The sequence below is a fragment of the Nannospalax galili genome, unplaced genomic scaffold (genome assembly GCF_000622305.1).
Source record: "Nannospalax galili isolate Female #2095 unplaced genomic scaffold, S.galili_v1.0 scaffold432, whole genome shotgun sequence".
In the NCBI taxonomy this organism is placed as follows: Eukaryota; Metazoa; Chordata; class Mammalia; order Rodentia; family Spalacidae; genus Nannospalax; species Nannospalax galili.
The window spans coordinates 485,100-496,079 of record NW_008331138.1 but is presented as its reverse complement, the minus strand read 5'-3'; the positions used below and the strand labels follow the sequence as shown (position 1 = coordinate 496,079).

The 10,980-nt window shown below is 51.2% G+C and overlaps 1 protein-coding gene across 1 annotated transcript; it reads right to left on the bottom strand.

Annotated features, from left to right (window-relative positions):
• Window positions 1-6,738: 6,738 nt before the first annotated feature.
• Window positions 6,739-10,624, bottom strand: Ccdc8 (coiled-coil domain containing 8). The gene has a single exon (XM_008821911.3). It carries the CDS (start codon window positions 9,862-9,864, stop codon window positions 8,332-8,334), a length of 1,533 nt encoding a protein of 510 aa, XP_008820133.1. The 5' UTR covers window positions 9,865-10,624; the 3' UTR covers window positions 6,739-8,331.
• Window positions 10,625-10,980: the final 356 nt, after the last annotated feature.

Sequence of the window (10,980 nt, the reverse complement as noted above, 5' to 3'; positions counted from 1 at the left end):
GAGACCCTGTCTCAAAAAGACCAAAAAAAAAAACAAAAAAAAAAAACACACCAACCTGGGGAGGAAAGGGTTTTGTTTTTGTTTTTGTTGTTGTTTTAATCTTACATCTCTCAGGTCACAGTTCATTACTGAGAGAACTCAGGGCAGGAACCTGGAGGCAGGAGATGATGCACAGACCATGGATGAACGCTGCTTACTGGCTTGTTCTTCTGGCCTGTGCTCAGCCTGCTTGTTTTCTTTTTTAAATTTTTAAAAAATTATGTTTATTTTATGTGCATTGATGTTTTGCCTTCTTAGTATATGAGCACACCACGTGTGCAATGCCCGCAGAGGTCAGAAAAGGGCGTCAGATCCCTTGAAACTAGAGATGCCAACAGTTAACCACCATGTGGTACAGAGAACAGAACCTGGATCTTCTGGAAGAACAGCCAATGCTCTTAACTTCTGGGCCATCTCTCCCAACTCCTCAGCCTGCTTTCTTATATAACTCAGGACTACCTGCCCAGGGGTGGGACCACCCACAGTGGACTGAGCCCTCCCATACCACTCAACAATCAAGAAAATGCCCCACAGACACACATTCAGGCCAGTCCAATAGAGTAAATACCCAGTCGAGGTTTCCTCTTCCCAGGTATGCCAAATTGACAACTAAGTTATCCAGCCCATCTCCTTGGTTAATCTTTCCTGGAAATAACCCAAAGATCTACCCAGAAGCATGACTCCTAATTATCCGTTGATAATAAAAATGAACCATTATATATGACCAGCGAAGATGTCCTAGACAGTATAAAGTGGAGCTAGGGGTGTGACTCAGCTACAGAGCCCCTGCCTAGACTCCGCCAGTGAGGGGCTGGGGTGTGGCTCAGGGGTAGAGCACCTGCCTAGGATTCCCCAGTGAGGGGCTGGGCATGTGGCTCAGTGGATAGGAAATAGTCTCAGAACTATTCTAAACAGAATGCATATGGGTTTAATTCACTACTTAATCTCTGACTCCTTTTCACTTCCTCATCACTGATTGGCTGGGTGCCCTTCCAACACTTAACATTAGGGAGCCAGGTGTGAGTAGATTTTCATCCTATGTTAGAGGAGGAAACTGGTTCAGAAAGTTGTGGAAAGCCCTTCATGGCATCATATGCCTGTCCTCCCAGCATTTAGAAGTCTAAGACAGGACTGTCTGAGCTGGAGGCCAACTTGGGCTACATAGCAAGTACTAGACTAGCCGGAGTTACATAGCAAGACTCCATCTCAAATTTTTTAAAAATAGGACGTGGTAGAGCACATCTTTAATCCTAGCCCATGGGAGGCAGAGGCTGAGACTGAGACCAGCCTGATCAACATAGCAAGTTCCAGGCCACCTGGTGCTACAGGGAGACCCCCCTGTCTCAACAAGACCCAAAGTAAAGTAAAAATAAATGAAACACATTTTGAAGTTGCGAAGGGACTGTGCTGTAGCTTAGTGGTAGAGTGCTTGTCAGTGTTCATGCAAAGCCCTGGGTTCAAGCCTCAGTACCCAATAAACTGGTACTGGTGACACATGCCTGTGATCTCAGTACTCCAGAGGGGGAGGATCAGAGGTTCAGGGTCATCCTCGGCTACACAGCAAATTTGAGACCAGCCTGGGCTACATGAGACTGTCTATAAATAAATAATAAAGGATGATGGTGTATGCCTTTAATCCCAGCACTTGGGATGCAGAGACAGGCTGATCTGGTCTACAAAACGAGTTCCAGGCCAGTTGGGGCTACAGGAAGACCCTGTCTCAAAAAGACCAAAAAAAGACACCTTCCCCCTGAAACGAAAAGGGAAGTAAAAAAGTTGAGGATATGGATGTGCCTCAGTTGGTAGAGCGCTTGCTTAACATACAGGAAGCCTTAGTTCCTAGATGCCCACTTTATAAACCAGGTGGTGGTGCACATCTGTAATCCCAGCACTGAGGAGAGGGAAGCAGGATGATCAGAAGTTCAAGGTCATCCTTGGCCACATAGTAAGGTATAGGCCAGCCTGGGCTACAAGGAGACTCTGAAAAAAATGTTGGGTAGAGTGCCACTCAGGATCCCCTGAACGCCAGAGATGACTCACTATCGCCCCCTAGTGTTTCAAAAGGAATAAACAGTTCCTAGAATGAGGCCAAGGTGTGAGAAAATGACCATCCATCTGCAATGGCTGAACATGCCAGGGCCCCTTGGATCATTCCAGCAGAGAGAGACTAGCCCAGTCCTTCTAGAACTTACAGGAAGGAGTAAAGGTGCTGGGGACAGAAGGCAACCTGTCAGCTATGGCAGATCTTAGCACCAGACTTGCCCACCAGGTGGCGCGCACACACACACACACACACACACACACACACACACACACACACACACACACGGGGCTTCTTCAGTGCGTGGATGTACAGGAATGATAAAGCTCCCAGACTCCATCCACCTTTGAAGTGTGGGACTGGTATTTATGCCCATTAACGATAACAACAATCTTGTTTTTTTTTTTTTTTTTTTTTTTTTGAGACAGGGTCTCCCTATAGCTCCAGCTGGCCTGGAACTCACTATGTAGACCAGGTTGTCCAGGGATCCACCTGCCTCTGCCTCCTGAGTGCTGGGATTAAAGGTGCGCAGTGCCCGGCAGTAGTATTTCTTTAGCACTTAATGATATTCGAGGCATTAAGGCAGTCAGCCTGTTTTATTTAGTCTTTTTTTTTTGGAGCTGAGGACCAAACCCAGGGCCTTGTGCTTGCTAGGCAAGTGCTCTACCACTGAGCTAAATCCCCAAGCCCATTCAGCCCGTTTTAATGCAATTCCATAACCCACTCCCTCCCCAAGACAGGGTCTCATGTAGGCCAGGCTGGCCTGAAACTCACTGTGTAGCTGAGGATGATTTTGAGCTTCTCATCCTCCAGCCTCCACCTCTTGAGTGCTGGTATTTCAGACCACACCCAGATTTAGTGTGCAGGGAGTTGAACCCAGAGCTTTGGGCATACTGGGCAAACATGAAGGTAGCACCAACTAAGCTACATCCCCAGCCCCATCTGCTGTCATTGTGCACCTTTTTTTTTTCACAGGAAACTGGCTCAGGGAGGATACATGAATTTCCCAAGAGTCACGCAGCCCTGGAATCTGGACCCAAACAATCACTTGACTCAAGCCTCAGTGAGTCTTGGATGGGTGACCCCCACTTTCTGCTCCTGCAAATTGATACGGGGGGGGGAGTTGTGGGGAGTAAGGACCAGAAGGCAGCCAGGGTGCATCTAACAGGGTCTTGAAGTAGTCAGCATACCCTCCCCCTGTGGCACTCATGGTTAAGCAAGAGTGAGCCAGAACTTTGTTTAATCTTTGCTAGGTTTGCTTGGTGGGGTGGGGAGAACAGGGCAGTGCCAGGTGCCATTCCAAGGAGCTCCCTATAGCATTTTGTTTTTAAAGTTTTTATTATTTTTATTTTATGTGTATGAGTGTATTTATTGCCTGCAGGTATGTAAGTGCACCTGTGTCCTGCAATGCCTGTGGAGGTCAGAAGAGGGCATTGGATCCCTTGAAATTGGAGTTACAGATGGTTGTTATCCACTGTGTGGGTGCTGGGAATCAAACCTGGGTCCTCTGCAAGAGCAGGCAGTGCTCTTAACCCGAGCCATCTCTCTCGCCCCAGCCCTTCCTTTTTTTTTTTCTTTTTTTTTTTTTTTTTTGACAATGCTAAGAAAATGTGATTTTCAGCTGTTTGTGTACACTGAGGTCCCCAAGAGAGGCCAGGGTCAGAAAGAGAAAGAGGAGTTAGGACAGATGGGAGGAGTGAGCCCAGGAAACTCCCTTCACTTCCAACTACTATTTCCACATCTCTCTTGACCCCTCTACTTTTTCCTTCCTCAGTCAAGGCCTGGGAGCCAAGAATGTTTCCATGGGTCTCTGTCTCTGGATAGGACAGGCAGGCTGTGTCCTGTGTGAGTTCTGTTTCCCCATTTGTGAATTCTGTCACATTTCTTTTTTTGTCACAGTGAGAGGAAGCGGAAATGGTTCAGATGAAAGCTAATTTGGAGAGCTTGGGGATAGAGCTCAGAGGTAGAGCACCTGCCTAGAATCCCCCAGTGAGGTGGGGGCATAGCTCAGTGGTAGAGCTCCCACCTAGAACACAGTGAGGGACTGGGGGCATGGCTCAGCCATAGGGCACTTTCTTAGCATGCACAAGGCCTTGGGTGCGGCGATCAGAAGAAGGTGTCAGATCCCCTGGAACTGGAGTTGTGAATAGTTGTTAGCCACCATGTGGGTGCTTGGAACTGAACCCGGGTTATCTAACAAGAGCAGTCAGTGCTCTTAACTGCTGATCCATCTCTTCAACCCAAGCTCGTGGTCTTTTGAAAAGCAGGGTGGTTTAGGTCATGGGGAAAGGTGATTGGATGTGTTCAGAGGTTTCCATATTCATGTCCATCTTCAGAGCTTGCTATTTAGAAATGGGCAACATTAGTGTGATCAGAGCTGAATATTCTGCCATTTATTATTTATATATATATTTATTTATTTGTATGTAGTGTGTCATGTGGCCCAGCCTGGCATCACACCCATTATATGGGCAGCCTTGAGCTCTGGGTGTCTTGATACAGCCTCCTGGAGCTGAGGGTGCATGCATTTATCACCATTCCAGACATCACTATTCCCTTTGATGTAAGAGAAATCACCCATCACACTCCTGGTCAGGCCCAAGTGAGCATCACTGGTTTCAGTCAACTTGGGAAAGAGCCTGTCCCTGTCCCTCAAACAGCTCAAATGACCCAGGGCACTCAGGAGTGCTGCCACAATCTCTTACTGTCTCCAGGGAAGGATGGCCCTTTGCCCTGCCACCCTACCACTAGCCAGCAGCCTGCCTGGATTGCAGCATTCACTGCATTCACAGTGACCACCAGGAGGCGCTCCAAGCCCGCTGGTCTGAATTAGGAGTAATTTTGCTTCTCCACCCGCTAGATGCTCTGGCTTTGTTCAGCATCTATACAGTTCCAAAGCTCAGCCCGGCCCCTTTCCACATCCGGCTGAATTTGGGAACTGGCCTGGCAGAAATCCCTTAGGAGATTGGGAACGTGGCTCGGTTGGAAGAGTGCTTGCCTAGCATGCACGAAGCTCTGGGTTCGATCCCCTGCACCCCATAAACAAGGCATAGTGACATACCCTTGTAATCTCAGCACTTGGTTAAGGCAAGAGGATTAAAAGTTCAAGGTCATCCTCAGTTACATAGTGAGTTCCGGGCTAGCCAAGGCTACATGAGACCTTGTTGAAAAAAGAAAAAAAAAAAAAAAAAAAAAAAAAAAAACTCCAAAACTCAGATTAACAACATAAAAAACAATATTGTTTACCCTGTTACAGTCTACTGCTGTCCAAGGTCTCCTCATCTGAGTCCTCTCTAGATGTTTCCGCTGGGGATGGTAGGGAGGAAAAGGTCATGTCTACTCAAGGGAGGGACAAGCTGAAGGCCAGAAGGGCTCAGGAAGACCGTAAAAATAATGCCCAGGAAGAGGGTTTTAGTAAAGTGTCCCAATACTGTCTGTGTCTACTGGGTTGTTGTGATGGGGCATGTGTCTGCACAGGTGTCTAGGCCTGTGTGCAAATATGGCTGTTGATGTCAACACCAACCTGGTTCACATAGTGAGTTCTAGGCCAGCTGGGGCTACAGGGAGACTGTCTCAAAAAGACCAAAAAAAAGTTGTTAAATTGGATGTTAACATTTGTAAGTGGTGGAGAAGTGTGGCTGAGGATGGAGGATTCCCAGGTATGTGTACAAGCCTTGTGGGTATGTGAGCCAGATGAACACTGTATATGTCTGTGTCCATGAATCTATATACATGTTTGAGGGGCTGATGTCTGTGGGAGCCTGTGTTGGTTAGACTCATGTGTTTGTATTTCATGTCCTGGTTCTCTCTCTCTCTCTCTCTCTCTCTCTCTCTCTCTCTCTCCTCTCCCCCCTGTATAGATGCATGTCAGCAAGGTGTGACCCAGAATTACCAAGTACAGCTGTCTGTGGAGTCCACAATTCCATGTCTAATCTGTCTTGCCTCTGTTGTGAGGGTTCACACCCTTTCCCTTCCTCAGGACTCTGATATCACCCCCAAAACTGAGCTCAGGCCCTGCAGAGATGCTGAACAGTCTCACTCTGTGGTTATTGTGTACACAGGGTACCCGCTCCCTCCATTTTCTGCCTAAGTGGCTCTGTCCATTAATGCTTTCCTTTTACCTTTAGAACACTGTGGACAAAACCACTGTTTTCCCATGTGGGCAACAGCAAAGGACAGCTCCCTGAACCTGGTCACTTCTGATACTTCCCCCACCCCCACCAAGCCTACTCCTCCAGGCGGGATTCATATTTTGTGTTTTCTTCAGAGTCTCATAGGGATCTCCTTCTGGCTAGGCTGTGTTGAGTGAATCAGCCTTATGACCAACAGCAAAAGGGACTCTAGCAAGCCATGCAGGACACCTGCAGTACAAGATGCAGCCACTTCCTTTTAGAACACAGAAGGGAAAGAAAAGAAAGGTGGGTATACAGGGGACTGAGACATGGCTCAGTGGTAGATCCCCTGCCTAGAATCCCCCAGTCAGAGGCTGGGGGCGTGGCTCGGTGGTAGAGCACCTGCCTAGAGTCCCCCAGTGAGGGGCTGGGGGCGTGGCTCGGTGGTAGAGCACCTGCCTAGAGTCCCCCAGTGAGGGTCTGGGGGCGTGGCTCGGTGGTAGAGCACCTGCCTAGAATCCCCCAGTGAGGGACTGGGGGCGTGGCTTGGTGGTAGAGCACCTGCCTAGAATCCCCCAGTGAGGGGCTGGGGGCATGGCTCGGTGGTAGAGTGCCTGTCCAGCAATGGGAGTTCCTGTGTTCTTTCCCCAGCACAGCAAAAAAAGGAGGTGCACAAGGGCTGCTGGGATGTAATTTTTGGTCACAAGCGTTCTCCCCCATCAATATCCTTTTCTCCTGCTGACCTTTACAGAGGCTAGGTGTGCACCTTAATTCATTTTTCGCTGTTAGAGTCATCAGGCACTATAGTGAGACACTCTTCACCGTCCTTGACGACCCAGTCTTTTCATGATTATAAGAACCAGTTGTGGAGCTTGCTGCCAAGCCTGAAGACTGAGTTCAAGGCTGGGCACAGTGGTGCACACGTGTAATCCCAGCACTCAGGAGGCAGAGGCAGAAGGATCATGGGTCTGAGGCCTGCCTGGGTTATGCATGGGGAACCTGTTTGGAAAAAGCAAACAGCACAAAAACTCTACACATTCAAGGATCATGCATAACATCAACAGTCCAAGAATTCACATTTCCCAGGTGGCTTTCTGTAGTTTATCCCCAAGATCAAGGTAGTATGTGAACCCCACAGTCCGGCCCTATACACTCCAAAACCTTCAGAGCTCAGCATTCCAGGAATCAAGGGTAACGTGATAGCTTAAGTGTGGGGTACTAGTTCATGTCAACCCCCCCCCCAACACTGTCTATTGCCAACTCCGAAACCAAGAAATTGCCTCATAAACATTTTTATTTCCATATCAGCCTGAGCCCTCTTTTCAAGTGCAAAGGGGCTACCAATCAGTTACTGTGTAGCAGAGGAAAAAACAATGGACCTGACCCTTGCTCTGCCTGTTTCCCACTGCCAAGCTGAGCACTTAAAAGATACATCTGCCGGGCGTGGTGGTGCACTCCTTTAATCCCAGCACTTCGGAGGCAGAGGCAGGCAGGTCTCTGTGAGTTCAAGGCCAGCCTGGCCTACATAGTGAGTTCCAGGACAGCTGGAGCTACAGGGAGACCCTGTCTCAAAAAAGACCAAAAAAATTTTTTAAAAAAAAGATATATCTGAGGGAGTTCAACCCACCAGCCAGAAAAGCCAGCTCCAGCAGCCTCTTACATTACATTCTTTGGGATGCTATAGTCAGTATGAAAAAAAAGGTGGAGGGGGGAGGAGGAGGAAGATGATCTATATATAACATTAAAAACAAGCTCTGGCCATAACCACCCTGAATGTGTCTAATCTCATTAGATTAAAAATAAAAAAATCAAGAGGGTGGCTGAGTCCAGACGTGGTGACTCAAACCTGTAATCCTAGCACTCTGGAGACTGAGGCAGGATTGCTGTGAGTTTGAGGCCAGCCTGGGTTAGATATGGAGTACCAGAGCTGCCAAGCAAGACCGTGTCTCAAGAAGGAAGGAAGGAGGGAGGGGGAGAAGGGAGGGACAGAAGGAAAAAAAGAAGGTCTTTGCGTTAGAGATGTGGGAGGTGCTGCCTGCCTGTCTCTGAAGTCTCCATTTTTAAACATGGAGGTAAAAGTCTGCAAGGGAGTGAGGCGTCCTAGCATGGGGCAGGTGGCCCCTGGCACTAGGCCTCCCTTCACACCTGTTCCTCTCTCTCTCCCTGTTCTGCTTCTAGTCTAGCCTCAGCCATCAGCACCCTGAGGCTCCGGGCCTCACCTGCCCTGGGGACTCTTTTGGGTAGGGTTGGCAACCGGGGAGTGTGCCAGAAGGCTCTCCTGCGCTTTCGAAACCATGAGAATCGACCAGGGGTCTGGAACCTCACTGTCTTTACCTGTTTCTGGGCCCTAGCTCCAGGGGCTGACCCTGGGGCACCAGAGCCAGCTGAGGCTTCTTGGAGAGCCTGGGATCCAGCCCCCTCCCTCTGGTCAGCTGGGGCTTCCACCAACAGTAGAAGATTACCAACAGTTTCTGCCCTGTTATCACCTGAGACTTCCACCCTCTGATTATCTGTAGCTTCTGCCCTCTGGGCAGGTAGAGCCTCTGCCCTCTGATTAGCTGCAGCCTCTATCCCATGGTCAGCTGGGCCCTCTACTGTTGGATTATCTGCAGCCTCAGCCTCAGGGTCAGCAAGGGCCTCTGCCCTGGGATTAGCCGAAACCTCTGCCCTGGGATTAGCTGCAGCCTCTGCCCCACGGTCAGCAGGGGCTTCTGCCCTTGGATTGGCTGCAGCCTCTGCCTCTTGGACAGGTGGGACGTCTACCCCCTGGTTCTCTGCAGCTTCTGCGGGCTCCTCTGCTGGCACACCAGCCCCTTGAGCTGGGGGTGGCACCTGCCCCTTCCTGTGTCCTCTCAAGGAGGTCCACTTTATCTTGGACCTCCACCATGGGGCATAGGGCTCACCAGCACTCCCATCCCCAGTGTGTCCAGCTCTATCACCCCGGGTGGTGTGGCTGTGCCCCAAAGCCCCACCTCTCTCAGCTGCAGTGGAGGCCTGCTGGGTTTCGCCAACCTCAGAGCTTGATCTGGGTGCCCAGCCCTTCACCCTCTGCTTAAACTTCCCCCAGGACACCTGGCTGACATACTCCCGCCATCTGTCGGCCTTGGACGGCTGGGGTCCCAGGTTATCCTCAAACATGGGCACTGGCAGATTGACCCGGCGTCGTGGAGGAGGTGCACTGGGCTTCTTCTCCCCACGGTGAAGGAAGGCTTCAACCAGCTCCTGATCATCCTCACTCTCCACGTCGCTGCCCAGGAATTTGCTGCCCAAGTAACTGACCGGCATTTTGCGCACCTTCCTGGCCCCCTGGGAGCGCCTGTTGTCCTTGACTCTGGAGGTCTCAAAGTCGCTCAATTCACTGTCGCTGGCGTTGCTGCTGTCGTATGTGCCTACGACCAGCCGAAGTGGAGGAGTGACCATCTGCGGAACTCTCCTCTTCACTTGAGGCTCCTTGGGTTTTTTGGGGGGCTGGGGTGGGTGCGGAGTACTCTTCTCGATAATGCGGGCCACATCTTCCAGGGTGCGGCCCTCTTCCTCCAGAAACTGGATCAGTCGCTCCCGAAACTCAGCTTCCTTGGTGGCGGGCTTCGAGATGACTCTCCACACGCCCCCGGCCAGCCTGACCTCGCGGGGGATGAGCAGATAGTCTACGTCCTCCCCAATCTGCAGCATCCCGACCGTGGAGTCCTCCTCTCTGCGGAACACCTTGCCGATCTTCTTAAAGGTGCCCACAGGCCTTAAGGCCTCCACCAGCACGTCCAGGTCTACATCCTTGCACACGTCGGGCACGCTCCAGAGGATCAGGCAATCTGGGGACGGCAGGAAGCCCCAGGGGAACCAGCCCCCCACGTGGCTTTTCTCGAGGGTCTTTAAGATCTCCAGGATGGAGTCTCGGGTCGGGGGCAAGGAGCCCAAACAAACGACTCTTAGCTTCCAATCTGAGGGGTCGGTGGAGAGTGTCACCTCCCCAAGTCAGATGGGTGGACTCCCTTCAATTCCTCCCCTGGCAACAGGTCCAAATTGGCCTCCCCACCCGGATTCGTGGGAAACAGTATTCGGGATCCTTACGTGAGCTGGGATGCGCTCAGTCCCGAAGCTCAAAACTCCGTCCAAATTGGAAAAGGTGATGTCCCGGCTCCAAGCTGGGGACGCATGGGCTTCGTGGGACCTTCTCCCTGGGCCCAGGCACCCCAGACGCAACTGGAAGTTAGTGAGAGAACTTTGCAGACAAAGAAGACTCAGGGTGGCTGTTCAATATGGCCGAGGAGCTTAAAGGCCTCCGCCCAGCCCCGAGGAGGGTCTCCCGCCCCCAGGCAGGCTGCCACCGCTGGGTGATGACCTTGCGGTGCCTCCCGCCTCCGGCCGCTTGCGCGCGCGCAGCAACTACGATGGAGCGTGGGGCGCCGGCAGGAAGTTGCTGGGCGCCCTGCCCCTGTCGGGATGAGGCCCACCTTCTCCATCTCATCTTACATTCCCGGCCCTGGGAAGACTGGCAGCGGGGCTGTCCACTCCCTTTGGGGCGGCCTCCCTCTCCTCCCCACAGAGGTGTGGCCGCTTCCCCGGGCCTCGCTGGGGCTCTGGGCTTCCCAACTCTGCAGGCAAACAAAACCCACGTCAGCATCTTTCACCATCCTCTATGTGCAAGTTCAAGATGGGGGTATGCCAAGGGCTCAGAGCTTTGGAAGGCCGTTGCAATACCTAGTACCATTTAAAGTCGCCGGGATGGAATAGAGGGATGGATCAGGGCCTAAGAGCACTTGAGGCCCTTCCAGAGGACCCAAGTTCGGT